Source organism: Dipodomys spectabilis, unplaced genomic scaffold, assembly GCF_019054845.1.
Source record: "Dipodomys spectabilis isolate Male_0828 unplaced genomic scaffold, ASM1905484v1 ptg000262l, whole genome shotgun sequence".
Classification (NCBI taxonomy): Eukaryota; Metazoa; Chordata; class Mammalia; order Rodentia; family Heteromyidae; genus Dipodomys; species Dipodomys spectabilis.
In genome coordinates this window covers 2,161,524-2,175,288 of record NW_024870939.1, presented here as the reverse complement: position 1 = coordinate 2,175,288, position 13,765 = coordinate 2,161,524, and the positions used below count along the sequence as shown (strand labels likewise).

At 51.2% G+C, this 13,765-nt stretch overlaps 1 protein-coding gene across 4 annotated transcripts in view; it reads left to right on the top strand.

Moving 5' to 3' along the window:
• Positions 1–12,645, top strand: part of Rab11fip5 (RAB11 family interacting protein 5) — a 40,937-nt gene extending 28,292 nt beyond the window's left edge. Inside the window, exons 4-7 of one of the 4 annotated variants that reach the window (XM_042699812.1) lie at positions 4,641–5,781; positions 5,818–6,632; positions 9,894–10,083; positions 10,339–12,645. In XM_042699812.1, the coding sequence (XP_042555746.1) occupies positions 4,641–5,781; positions 5,818–6,632; positions 9,894–10,083; positions 10,339–10,542 (2,350 nt within the window). In that variant the 3' untranslated portion in view covers positions 10,543–12,645. Of the gene's footprint in view, positions 1–4,640; positions 6,633–9,893; positions 10,084–10,338 lie in introns of all 4 variants that reach the window. The other 3 variants (XM_042699813.1, XM_042699811.1, XM_042699814.1) reach the window with 3 other exon arrangements.
• Positions 12,646–13,765: the final 1,120 nt, after the last annotated feature.

Sequence of the window (13,765 nt, the reverse complement as noted above, 5' to 3'; positions counted from 1 at the left end):
CTGAGAGCTGAGAGGTGGGAGATGTACCTGCTACCTTCTGGGGTGCCTACAGTCTCCATTTTCCTTCTGCTTCTCCACAGCTCCTAACAGCCTTTCAGTTTCCCCAGAATCTGGGATGAGTAGCCTAAAGGTGGGGTTTCTGTCTTGTTCTGATTTGCATTCTGAGCAGGCTGGAAGGTACCAGGGTACCAGTAGAAGCTGTAGGGAAGATCTAAAACTGGAGTAACTGAAGGTAGCTGCCAGGATCTCCAGCTGGGATGTGGGGATCCTGTCCATAGACCTACAGGCTTAGGGGGGACCTGGAGCTACTGACGCAGATCCCTGGATGGTTCCAGCTAGCAAGGGCATCAGCGCCCTCTAGTGTCCCCATGTGGCACTGATGCCCTACAGGAATACCTGAAGCAGCAGTGTTGGATAATGGCTGACGGAAGGGCTGATGGCTGGAAGGACAGAGAAGATGGCCCTGATGTGCACTGGTCTGCTGGTCCATGTTGTTAGCCTAGGCTTCTATTCATGTGGAGCAGAGGGGGAATAGGTAGAGACGCCAGCTCTGCCGTAGTGTGTTAGTGTGTGCTTGTGAATAGGAAAGCCCATACATGTGAGACCCACCAGTAACACAGAGGGCTGTTTTTGTGCCTATCCCTGGTTCTCCTAGTTTTCTGCCCCTCTCCCTTACACTAACCAAAAATGTACAAAAATACATTTAACTGGGGGTAAATCTGATACAACAGAGAGGCAAGTACATCATTATGGTGGCCCTTAGCATCTCTGCATCTCCCTAGCTCTCCCCCCGTAAGGTGGACAGCAGATCCCAGTGGGTCTGAGCTTGTGCTGTGGTTTCAGAGAGAACAGCTATGTTCTAGCTGCTGTAAATGTTACTTCAGTGTATTCCCAGGCACTTAGAGTTAGAGCAGCTTTATGTCCTGTTTGTGACTATTTTCCTAGTATAGTTATATAGTTACCATATTAACAGTGTTTTGGTTTGCAAAAGAGATAATACGGTCTTCCTACTTAGAGTTCATAAGGCCCTTCTCTGTCACCGCAAGTGCCCAGTTTCCTGACTTGTTTCCTGGGCATTGAAGTATATCTCAGGAGGTCACAAGAGGGTTGATGGCCAGAGGACACATTGGCTGGGGATTGGCTTCCTTGGGGGTCTGGCTTTGGCACTTTGGGAACTAACTAGTAGAGTGTCTGTGCAGATCCACTGCTGCCACCCTGGGGACTGATGTGTGGAGGAAGGACAGAGAGCTCACTCATCTCAGCCAAAGGAAACAGGCTAATGGTGGAACTTGCTACACTGGTGGCCTCAGGGAGTGGTGTAAGAAGGATGGAAGCACTGGAAATGAGGCTCAGCAGTAGAGCACTAGCCTAAGAAGGGTGGTAGGAATGAGCCGGTGATTCTTATTAAGTGCTGCAGAGTTCATAAAACTCTAAAATGGTTGTGTTTCTTTTGTGTATGTGTGTGTATGTGCATGTGCACGTGTGCACATCAGACTTGAACTCAGGGCTTGGGTGCTGTCCCTGAGCTTTTTTTTTTTTTTTTTTTTGCTTAAGGCTACCATTCTACCACTTGAGCCATAGCTCCACTTCTGGCTTTTTGGTGGTTAATTGGAGATAAAAGAATCCCATAGACTTTCCTGCCTAAGTTGGCTTCAAAGCACAATCCTCATATTTCAGCTTCCTGAGTAGCTAGGATTACACGTGTGAGCCACTGGTACCTGGCTGATGCTCTGAAGTTTTATTCCCCCAGGGTGAAATGATAGTCTGGATAGACAGTCTGGATAGGCAATTGGTCTTTCTCAATAATTGGCCCTAAAAGACAAGGCAACTCAGCATATGTGTACAGCCTGGTGGGAGGCTGTGCTAGGCTGGCATGATGAGTTCCAGGACACAGAGGTGTTTATAAAGTCTGCTGTCAGAGAACAGCCTTCAGAGGTGAGCACACAACGGGACATGCTTCTGACCTGTGCCCAGAGGACTGGTGGAGAGGAAATGTTTTGCAGAGCTTTCAAGATCTGCCTTTGGTGTAGAGCAGGGAGAAGACAAAGGGTGGGGGCAGGACATGGTGCTGAAGACCTGGATGGACAGGTTGCTCTCAGGCTGTGCCAGCTCTAGGAAGCCTGTTGGCTTTGCCACCCAGAGCTCCATCCTCCAGGGGAGGCTCTCTGCTGATTCCATACCAACGAGTTCTTGTGCATCTCTGGGGAGCCACCCTGGGGAAGGAGGCTGCCAAGCTAAGCCTGGGACTCCACGTCTACTTCCCTGGCACTCCTCTACCTGCAGGGCAGATTGCCCATACTGTACTGCCAGCTTGTAAGGGTGAGTGTGGGGCTAGGCTGGAGCTGAGATTTCTGCTGTTTAACACAAATGGGCTTTTCTCTCAGGCTACTCTGGAACTTATCGTGAAGGGGGCTTGGGGAAAGATGGAGTGCCCTAGCCCTGTTCCTGGGTTGGGGCTGAGGTTAGTATGGATCACTGATGAGGCTGAAAGTAGGGTTATAACCCATATGGTGGTGGTGGAGTATTCCTTCTCACTCTTCTCGGTTCTTGTAGGAGGCATGTTATCTGGCCTTTGGCCTGACTAGAATGAGAGAGCAGAGACATTTGCTGGAGTTAGGGATTCTGGGCTCATTGTTCTTCCTCTTTGAGTCTCCGCATGTCCTTAGAAACAGGAATTGGAGGTAGACAGAAATTTTTACCTCCCCATCCTCCCACCACTTGTCTAGATGGTGGGGACAGGACAGAATCCTGTCTTGGATGGGGAATTTTTCTAGGGGAATAAAAGGTCACAGGAGTCCCCAGGAGCTGGACTTCCTTCTACAAGAAACCATGTGTTTAGTGCCTTCAGTGTGGCTCTGTCCTTCCATGTGAGACTTTCCCACTTCCTCTGTCCTGTCTCTGGGAGCAAACTGGACTCTGGGTTCCTGGAAGAATCTCGCAAGTTCTAAACAGCTCAGTCTTGTTCTACGGGTGGCCTCCTGCCCTACCCACATTTCTAATGGGTGGCTGGCAAAGCCTGGCTTCTGCCACCTCAGGGCTCACCACTCGCATTTCCTGAGTAAGGAACTAACGGAATGGAATAGATGGATGTGGAGATTTCCTTGGGTGTTCCACCTGGGAAGGCAGGGTCAAGGACTGGGGGCATCTCAGCTTGGAGAGAGGGAGAGAAGACTGGCTGTGAGGAGGGAGGCTGTTGGATAGCTGTGGGTGAGGCCATCAAGGCCTGGGCTCAGCTGCAGGCTACCTACGGACCTTTGAAGCTAGAATGTTTGATCTGCTTTGCTTCAGCACTGTCTTCCATTCTTCTGTCTGTGTCTTAGGAAAGCAAAGGTTTTTGGTGCATTTCTGAAGTTTGTAGATGCTGCTCAGAGGTGCTCCTCCTGCAAGGTTCTGGGGGTGGGGTTACCTGGAGGCTGCAGGTTGTCTTTGTGTCTTTGGTATAGATAAAATTCACTAGGGGTTTCTTGGGAGGACCTGCCCTGCCCTTGCCCCTAGGGGGAGCTAGATATAAGAACACATTTTATTTCTTCCTTTCCCCTTCCCTCTTGTCTCCTCTCTTCTCTCATTCTCTCTCTCCCTCCCTCCCTCGATCCCTCCCTCCCTCACTCTCTCCCTCATTCCCTCTTTCTTTCCTCTGTCTTCTCTCTCCCCCTCTTCTCTCCCTCTTTCCCTCCCCCCTTCCCTCCCTCCTCTCCTTCCTTCCCTCCCTCTCCTCCCTCTCTTCCTCTCCTAGTACTCAGGCTTGAATTCCAAGGTCTGGGCATTGTCCCTGAACTATTTTGCTCAAGTCCAACAGATTTTTCTTCCTGGGCTGGCTTCAAGCCATGATCCACAGATCTCAGCCTCCTGAGTAGCTAAGATTACAAGCATGAGCCACTTGCACCTGCCTTTGAAAGACATCTAGAGTACTTTCCTTGGACTCTAGAAGGCTGCCACATTGCCAGCTTTTATTTCCTGAGACTGGCCCATGAGGTAGGTGAGGTGAGGAGGCACTGTTTCTGTGGTGCTTTGTATTAGGTATCATAGAAGTCTTGTCAACCTTGGCCAGTTAGATTAGCCCTTAAAGATAACAGGGCAGATTCTCTTTGATTGGTGATATCCCCATCTTTACCTCATTCTTTTGCCCGGGATCGTGAAGACTCATTGTGTTTGGGCATCTGAACGAATTGTAGGTGCCTAGCTTGGTTCTCTCATGTTGGCTTTGTCCATCCACATACCTATGTTGGCCTTCCTTGTTCTGCTTTCTCTCCCTTCTCCAAGATAGTTCTCCCTCAGGTCTAAAATGAATGTCAGGAATTAAGAGTGTGAATCCAGTGTTCAACAGACCCTTCAGAATAGGATAGTGGAACAATCAATCGCTGGGTTTAGATTTCGATCTTCCCTGTAAGCTAAGATTACTGTTGTCTGGGGCCTGGTGTGAGGATGATGTTCACTTTGCCCACCATCCTTTTCCTTGGATGGCACCTAGTAATATTATGTCTGTGGGGTCTTCTCTCTGTCACCTACCCATGTGTCTGCATATAGCCAATGTGGTATCACAGCGCCCAGTGTCCAGGTGGGGGGCAGGGGTGTGGTATTCAGTAGGGCTTTTCTAGTCTCAGCATTAACCAGGAGGCTCATGGTTTTGTCTCCCTCCACAGCCTGGACGTGTCTCCTCAGGTAGAATCTGACCCAGCTGCTCCTCCTCACCACCTCCCCTGCTCCCCCTGGGCTTCGGCCCACCCCACTCCTGCTCCCACCGCTGCTCCTATGCTAAGCACTAACCTTTTTGCAGCTGCCTCTCCCGCTGCTGCCACTGCTGCTGCTGCCACCACAGCCCCCGAAGCCACCCCATCTGGATTCTTGGGTGTCACCAACCCGTTCCTCACCTCCTTGCAGAGCAACCCCTTCTTCGAGGAGCTCGTAGCGGACATAGCACTAAACTCTCCTTCACCTGCTCCCTCTCTCCCCAGTGCCTCGAGGGCCAGCCCCACCCCCCTGGCCTCCCCTGGGAAAGCCCTGCCTGAGTGGGACGACACCTTCAACATCTTTGCTGCTGGCAGGCTGCATCCAGAGGCCAGGAGCGAGATCCTGGCCCTTGCAGGAATGGGGCTGGAGGCAGCTGGGCTGCAGGACTCAGGCCATGAGGCCATGACAGTGAAGGCAGCAGAGCTCCAGGAAGACCCTGGGGGAGAAAAAGGTGGGAGCAGCATGTGGCTGGAGCCCAGGGCTCCTGTGGACTCAGGACTGGACCAGCAGAGCACAAATGTGTCTGACCCTGGGCCCCTTGGGTCTGTGGGGACTGGGCTGTCCCCTTCAGCAGTCCAGTTGTACCTGAGCGCCTCGGTCTCAACACCAGACAGGGAGCCATCTGCCCCAGAAAGGGGTGCTGAGCCAAGTCCAGCAGACAGTGGGACATCTCTGTTCAGCTCCCCAGAAGTGCTCAGTATGTGGGAGAAGCTGCCTGGTCCAGATGATGCCCCTGAGGGCCAGAATGAGGAGACCCCCAGCAGTGAAAGCCAGCGTTTCCATGAGCTCAATATGGTGGATGATTCCTGGCCTTGGGATGTGGTCACCGTTTCTCCTACAGCAGAGACAGCTTCACCAGTCCCACAGGAAGAGTCTGATGAGTTGTCTGCTTCCCGAGCACAGCCCGAATCACCTAAGGAGAGTGAGGGGCTCCCCTCGCTGGAGCTGGAGCCAGAGCCTGAGCCTGCATGGGAGCCAGATGAGGGGCTGCAATCCATCACACCACCTCCCAAGCCACCACGCCTCTTCACACCCTCAAATTCCCAGGTAGAAGTGGAGGAGGAGGAGGAGGAGGCAGAGAAGGAGGAGGAGGAGGAGGAAGAGAAAGAGAAGACTTCAGGGGGGATGAGTAAGAGGGGGATAGGAACAGAAGACACTGCCCCAAGTGCATTGGTTGTTGGTCCCCAGGAAAACAAGGAAGAGAGTGAAAAGCTTGAGTCAGTAGAGTCTCCCAGAACCCTGTTGGGTGGGGCAGGCCTGGAAAAGCTGGTGGAAGATGCTGCCCCCCTTGAATCTGTGGCCTGTCCAACTGTGCCCACTATCTGCCCTGAGAGTCCTGTCCCCACAACCTGTTACTCAACAGGTTTGGCTCTTCCAAGTCAGCAGATCCTGGGACCTCCAGAGAGAGAAGGCCCTGTGGCCCAGAGCCAGGGGTCAGTAGAAGAAAGGCTTGGGCCTCAATCAGCCACTTCCCAGGAGGCTGATTTGTGGGCCTTGGAGGAAGATGCCTTGAACCCCTTCTTATCTCAGGGAAGCCGAGATCCCCCCAGCCTCCCGTCCACATCCCCACCAGGGTCCAGGGAATCTTCCATCCACTCTGGCCCTGAAGAGCCACCTACACCCCCAGAGCCTGCCTTTCCACCGCCCCCTCTCCCACCCTGGGCAAGCCACCGCCGCGGGGGGCCTGGTCCTCCATGTTCTCCTGCGCTTGGAGCCTGGCCCCTCACCTCTTCCTCCCCATCCCCGGGGGAGCCAGCCTCATCCCCTGGCCCCCTTGAGCCCTCCCCTCCTGGAGGCTCTCCTGCCCCAAGCGGGGAGGACCACGCTGCAGCCACCCCAGCCTCCCCGCTTGTGCTTCTGCCCTTGGAGACACGACCAGCTGAGGAGCCACAGCCCAGTGCCAGGTGAGCGTCCACTCTGAAAACTCTTTCCAGGAGGACAGGGAGGAGGGGGTACAGCAATACTGGGGCTCCACATTTTAGCCTCATTCTTGCCTCAGGGCAAGTGAAGATTTCCTCCACCCCAGGATTAATGGGGGCTTTGAAGCCATGAGTTTTCTGTAGCATGGGACTATAGACAGTCAGGGTGGCCCCACAAACTAGGAGTTTGGAGAGGAGCCCTGACAAGGAACAGAGGTGAGCCTGCATGTGCTTGCAAGGAAGGCGATGACAGTGGTGCACACTGTGCAGGGGAGCTGTGGGCAGGGGAGGAGCTCATTGGAGGGTTGGTTCTTCCTGCAGGTGGCAGTGGGATCCCAAGCAGTTTTCTGTCCAGGAAGGGTAAGGAAGCTGGCTGGGGAAGCAGAGAGCAAGAAAAGAAACCAGGACTTAGATTAGAGAAGAGGGTATAAACTCAGGGGAAAGAAAGGAATGCTCAAATGCACAGACCTTCAGAAAGAGGGCTCTCTAGCCTTTGCAGGCACTTCACTGGCTTGCTTTCTCCATGGTTTTGTGCCTTTTGAGGGTGAGTTCCCAGCAGTTAGGATGCCTGTGTGATTGCTCACTGTGTCACTGAGTTAAAGGAAGAACAATGAGATTGACACCTCACTAAGTAAAGCAGTGAGTGTTGATCTGTAATGTTGAAATTGGGGTATGCTGGGAGTGACTCAGCTGGGCAGCAGAATCGAGGGACAGCAGTGCTCTAGGAGGCCCAAGTGAAGGAGGGATGGGCAGAGAGGCTGCTGCTTCTAACAAGTAGGGCATGGGACTTAGGGGGCTGATCATACTCCACCACTGGCCTCCATGAAGCCCCCAGGCTGCTTGGGTACTTGCTGCTTCATATATTCAAGTCACCTAAGTTCACTGAGTATCTGCTTTATATCAAACCCAGTATTTCCCATCCCAGTGGGGAAAATAGGGGAGATCTAGTCGTCCTTGTCTTCCTCCTTAGTTGTTGATACTGCTGGACTCCCTGTGGGGAAGCTGGTAGCCCCATGGCTTCTTTTTTTGCTATCATGGGAGGATTTTGTTTTTGTTTTTTATTGTGTTTTTGTGTTTTTGCTTTTTGTTTTTATGGTCGTGGGGCTTGAACTCTGGGCTTGGGCATTGTCCTTGTGCTCTTCAGCTAAAGGCTAGTGCTCTACCACTTGAGCCACAGCACCACTTCCAGTTTTCTGGTGGTTATTTGGAGATAAGAGTCCCACGGACTTTCCTGTTAGGACTGGCTTTGAACCGTGATCCTCAAATCTCAGCCTCTTGAGTAGCTAGGATTACATGCGTGAGCCACCAGTGTGTGGCAGTTTTGCTCTTTTTTGAGTTGGCTTCATGTGCTTATATGGTGACATATAAGTCCACACAGATGTCTTTAGATGAAGGCTGCAGGCTTAGGGTCTTTCAGATATAGGCTGAGAGCCTAGGCCTACCAGCTACTCATTGGAGGTACATGGTCCTTAGAGCTGTTTTCCCCACTGCAGTGCAGACTCCTAGGTAGCAGTTAGGACTTAGATGCATCTTTTCTCTACTCTGCCCCTGGTAGGTGCTTGACCCTACTCTGAATTTGAGTCTGAGTCTCAGCTCTGTCCCAAGGATCAGAGCTGTTTCTAGGTGTCTGCATGAGCCTGCTGCAGTGGCATTCAGTGCTGGAGTTCAGGACTAAGCTGTTTTGCTTCCTACTCTTGAACAGTGTGAAGCTTCTGTAGAGTGAGAGTGAATTTGTAAGAGGTCCCTAGGGTGGGTTAGCTGATTTGTGGGCTGGATACTTACAGCTTATGTAACTATGGTTGGTGTAGGGTACTGGGTTATCCCAGGGGAAGGCTATCCTAGCCTGGGAGAATCAAGAAGCTTCATTGGAAGTGGAGCTGTGGCTCAAGTGATAAGAGCACCAGCCTTGAGTGAAAAGGCCAGGCATGAGCACAAGGCCTGGAGGTCAATTCCTAACACTGGAAAAAGAAGTCCTTTTGGGCGAGGTGGTCTTGCACAGTTTTGAAACAGGAGTAGAAATGAGGCACTGGGAAGAAGGGGCAGTACTCCATGCAGAGAAGTAGCTTTTTAAGGTGGCTAAGTGATAGCACTTTCCACTGTGCCTGGAGTATGGAGAACACTGGGCCCAGATTGTATTAAGTGTTTTCAGTCAGGAGCCATTATAGTCTCCTGAACCCTGCAGGGAGCAGTTGGAGGTAGGCAAGACTTCATGGGAAGGCTGGTTAGTAGCAGTGATGGCTGCAGAGAAGATATAGCTAGCACTGCTTGGAGAGGAGGGGCTGCCCTGACAGAGAGGGGGAAGGTGGCAGAGCATGATTGATTCAGGCTGAGCTGAAGGGCACAAGTCAGAGGGACTCTGAGGTTCTGACTGGCCCTGGAAGATTCCCTGTTGAGGGAGCACAGAAGAAATGACAGGTGTGAGAGGAGTGAGCCAGCCAGCTTGGAACTGTCCACACAGGTCCAGATCCTGGAAGTGAGGGCTGAGCGGGAGCGAGAGAAGTGGGGAGGGGGGGTGGGGAGATATCAAGGAAGAAGAGAGAAGCTGGAGGTGGCAACTAGTAGTTAAGACTGCGAAGAGGCTGGCAGAGGCTTAGTTGCCATCTGGAGGCCTTGAGGTAGAAGGGAAGGGAACAACCAAAGGAGAGAATGGTACAAGTGTGGGCTCCACAGAGAGGTTAGGAAGTTGAGAAAGTGGGCTGGTGACTTCAAGTTTACTTATAGTGGGTATAGGGCCCAGGTTCTATTCTAATGGGTTGAGTAAACCAAAGGTAAGAAGTTAGGTGTGGAATGTAGTGTGTGCTGAGGGTGAGGGTTGGGAAGGAAGGATGACTTGTGAGAGTTAGAGCAAACACAAGATCACAAGAGACGTTTCACAGGCCTGTCTAAATAAATGTACATGGGAAGCTACTAGTGGAGAGATGGGTGTCCAAGTATCTTAGTCTTTCCTGGTTTTAGCAGAATTGGGGAAACTGGGACAGTGGGAGGGCTGGGCACAATGCTGGAGAAAGTATAGAAGAGGAGGAAATGGTTGACGGGGATCATCCCTGGCCAAGACTGGGTCCAAGAGAAGATGTTTGTAGCTACCTGTGTAAGGGACAGGTCATCAGGTCAGAGGGAGTGCAGTAGGCATGAATAGGAAGTCCATGGCAGAATGGGGATGAGCCATGCAGGGCGCAGCTGTCAGCAGCCCGGGCGATGCTGCAGAGAAGGTGACCTGATAACCTACCACCATGTCTGTCTTTGCAGTCCTCACCCTGTGAAGCCTCTCAGTGCTGCCCCTGTGGAGAACAGCCCTGAGAAGAAACAGCCCCGCTCCAGTCTGAGCACAGCCCTGAGCAGTGGGCTGGAGAAACTCAAAACAGTCACCTCTGGCAGCATTCAGCCTGTGATCCCAGCACCCCAGCCTGGCCAGACTGTGGATACTAAGAGGCTGAAGGTGAGGCCCAGCAGGATGTCAGGGGGCATCTTGACAGAACAGGTGCTGTGGAGAGACCCATAGTGTCAGGGTAGGGTGTTGGAGAGGGTGGAGCAGGAGCAGGTTAGCCCCTTAATTGGAAGCCAGTTATTTAGGCCATCGCCAGCATTGGAGTCAGGCAGTTCCGGAGGCCTGTAATGGGGAAACAGGTGTTGGTGGGGAGGCTGGTGGTAGGCCTGGGGCTGTCCTGCTCACTTTCTTGCTGTCTGACCTCAGGATTCTGCTGTGTTGGACCAGTCAGCCAAGTACTACCACCTGACTCATGATGAGCTCATCGGCTTGCTCCTGCAGCGAGAGCGAGAGCTGAGCCAACGGGATGAACATGTGCAGGAGCTAGAGAGCTACATCGACCGGCTGCTAGTGCGAATCATGGAGACTTCACCCACACTGCTGCAGATTCCTCCTGATGCTCCCAAGTAGTCCCTCTCATCTCTGACACTGGAAGGCTGGCCAGGACCTTCTACCCAGATAGAGCCTATGTGCCCATATGCCTGCCTTTCCTCCCTCCTGCTGAACACAGTTTCGCCTGGGCAGGGTACAGCTTGTCCTCATGGTCACTTCCTGCCACCCTCTCCCTCCTACTTCTGCTGGAGATGCTGGAAGGGGACCCTTTGGATTCCTATTGGAGGCATAATGGTCCATGTAAAGCTTGGTGTCTCTGGGAACCCTGGGTCTTTCCCACTTGCCTATTTTCACTCCCATTAGCTTTGGGGGCTCTAGGGAATGGGGAGAATAAAGTTAGCTTTCTAGATGGCTCAGGGTGATCTGTGGTTGGATGTGGTAATTGGGATGAGACTTGCTGGCAGATTTAATCATCCCTGAGAATAGTCAGTCATTTTCTTCCCACAGCGGATCCATCATCTCTGTATTTACCTTCAGTGTGTGGAGAGTCTTCTAGTATTACAGGGACCAAGCTGCCTGTATGTCTGTTGCAGATGGCCAGGGTATCTATTGTAGCCTCATACCCATCTCAAAAGCAGAGAGCCTATATATTCTCATCAAGTCTCTGTCATGTCCTGAATGTTTCCACCTCAAGCTTTTTGCAGAACAAGTGTAGTATGGACAGAAGTAGTCAAGGTGTGTGGCTTTAGCTGCCTCCTGCCCCTCTTCTGACCTTCCTACTGAGTGTCATGCTGACTGTGTGGAGGTAGTGCTGGGTAGGGGAAAGTTCTTCCTTGTTCTTTGAGTTCTCTCCTACCTGTGTTATGTGGGCCCCTCCAGGTTGAGGCTTTGGCTGCTTATGTTTTGCATTCAAGCCTCCATATCAGTTCTTGCCTGTCCAGATGCCAGAACTCTGCTGTGGTAGAGTTTGAACTTTTGGAAACCAATTAATATGTGCCTTTTGTTGGTGGGGTCAAGAGCCTCTGATGTAGACCTCTCCTGCTGAGCACATGGAATGGCTCTGTTAGGGGCCTGGGAAGGGGGATACTAGCTGGGCTAGTCCTGATATGTGCTCTTTCTTTGAAAATATATCAACAAGGGGTCTGCCAAGATTTTTCTGTTCCCTTAACCTTCCTGCTGCCTTCTCTTCCCTCAAGCCTATTTTGGAGGATCATAGGATAAAAACCTATGGTGGGCAGTGGGCTTAGGTCATTAGGCCTCAGGTCTTATGATGCATCAATAACCTGGTCCGTAGATGGGATGTTATACATCTTAAACACATGTACTTAGGAAAACGCTTTTGTTGCTCTCTCAGCTGTTCACTAAGCTACTGACCCAGACTGTCCTTTCTGCTCCCTTACTTTGCTTGCCCTGGCCACAGTGCACTTTGAACCAAAGTATCCGTTCTTTAGCTCAGGCCTTGGTTTGCTAGTAGAGAAGAGAACATGGCAGGCTTCCCCATGGCAAGGATCTCTTGGTAACTTCATAACTTGAGCACCCTGCATTACAAAAGATACGGGATGAGGTGAGGAGATGCTGAAAGAATAGGTTTTGGTCCAGTGATAAGGCAAGAACCCTCTGGGGCTGCCTCTTCTTCATGACAGGCTGGTAGTTTCACTCAGAATGTCTAAGGAGATATATTGTGATGGTGATGTCTTTTGCCAGCATGGAGGAGCCCCACACACAGGTAGTGGGGTTGGAGATTTGAGGAAGCCTCTGTAGAATTGTCAACTTTAGGATTATCGGAGCTAAGAAGTGTCCACGGGTGCCCAGACCTTCAGTCACATGTTCTGGGGCAGCTGGGGGTTGGAGAGTGAGGGAGTCAACCTACTAAGTGTTCCTCTGGGCTCTAGCCTGGTCCCTGATCTTCCACCTATCCTTAATGATGGACCTCTCACAGGTCCAGGGCAGGGATGTCTTGAGGAGAGGTTTCAAATCAAAGCCCAGGGTTTTTCTTTGATGTTTCTGCTCCTGGCCACAAGTTGGAAGAGAGCTGGGGGGGGGGGGGGGGGTGGCGGTGGGGCAGGGAGCAGGTCCAGTTCTGCTTTGCTGTTTGTCTTCCTAGTTGTAACTTCGGTTTATAAAGAGCTTGTTCTTCATGTTTTGAGCACTTTATGAAGAATAAAAAGTTCACATACTGCAGGTGGTCTGTTGTGATTCTTGTGAAAGAGATTACTGGTGGAAGACATTAGCCTTACAGCAAGGTGATGGGATTATTGGACAACATTGTTCCTATCTTGACTTCATAGGACAGCAACATAGTGTTGCTCTGTGGTCTGGATTTGACTTTTTCCTACTCCTACAGTGTCTGCATTGGGTACCCATAATAGCCATATTTACTGGGTACTATGTGGGGAGGAAGGTACAAGGTTAATCTTGTTCTTAAGTACTTACTGAGTTGAGTAGAGGAAGGTAAGATACAAATCCAAAAATACAAATTATTCTACCTGGCTAGCTAGATTGTGTAGTTTCAGGAAAATTCTGTTTTTCATGGTTCAATCATTGGTGAGCAGATGAAAACTCAAGAATATAGCAGCTCACACAGTGTCCAAAAAGACATGGGTAAGCACAAGCCAGTCCTATGCCTCACCATAAGATTAATGAGTCCCGTATCTTGCCCATGTAATTGTAACTCCTCTGTACAGTATTTTTACACACACACACACAAAGTAATGAGACCCTGGGCTGGGAAGGTGGCTCAGTATAGTGCTTGCCTTGCATGCATGAGGCCCTGCGTTCTATTCCTTAGCACCACATAAGCAGAAAAAGCCAGAAGTGGCGCTGTGGCTCAAGTGGTAGAGTGCTATCCTTGAGCTGAAGAGCTGAGGAAGCACCCAGGCCCAGAGTTCAGGCCCATGATTGACCAAAAAAAAAAAATTAGAGACCCAAAGTGGGATCTTGGTTGAACAGGAAGGTTCCCCTCCTTCCTCTCTGGTTCATCATTCTTCAGGAATGTTCATTATCTGTGCCAGGGCTTGTGTCACAACCTGCAGAGCTCATTTAAAAGTTTTTTTGTGTGTGCTGAGCCTTGAACTCAGGACCTAGGTGCTGTCCCTGAGCCTCTTTTTGTTTTTTGTTGGTTGTGGGGCTTGAATTCTGGGCTTGGGCTCTGTCCCTGTGCTCTTCAGCTCAAGGCCAGAGCTCTACCGTGTGAACCACAGTGTAAGCCACAGTGCCACTTCTGGTTTTCTAGTGGTTTATTGGAGATGAGTCTCATAGCCTTTCCTGCGGGGACTGGCTTTGAACCTTGATCCTCAGATCT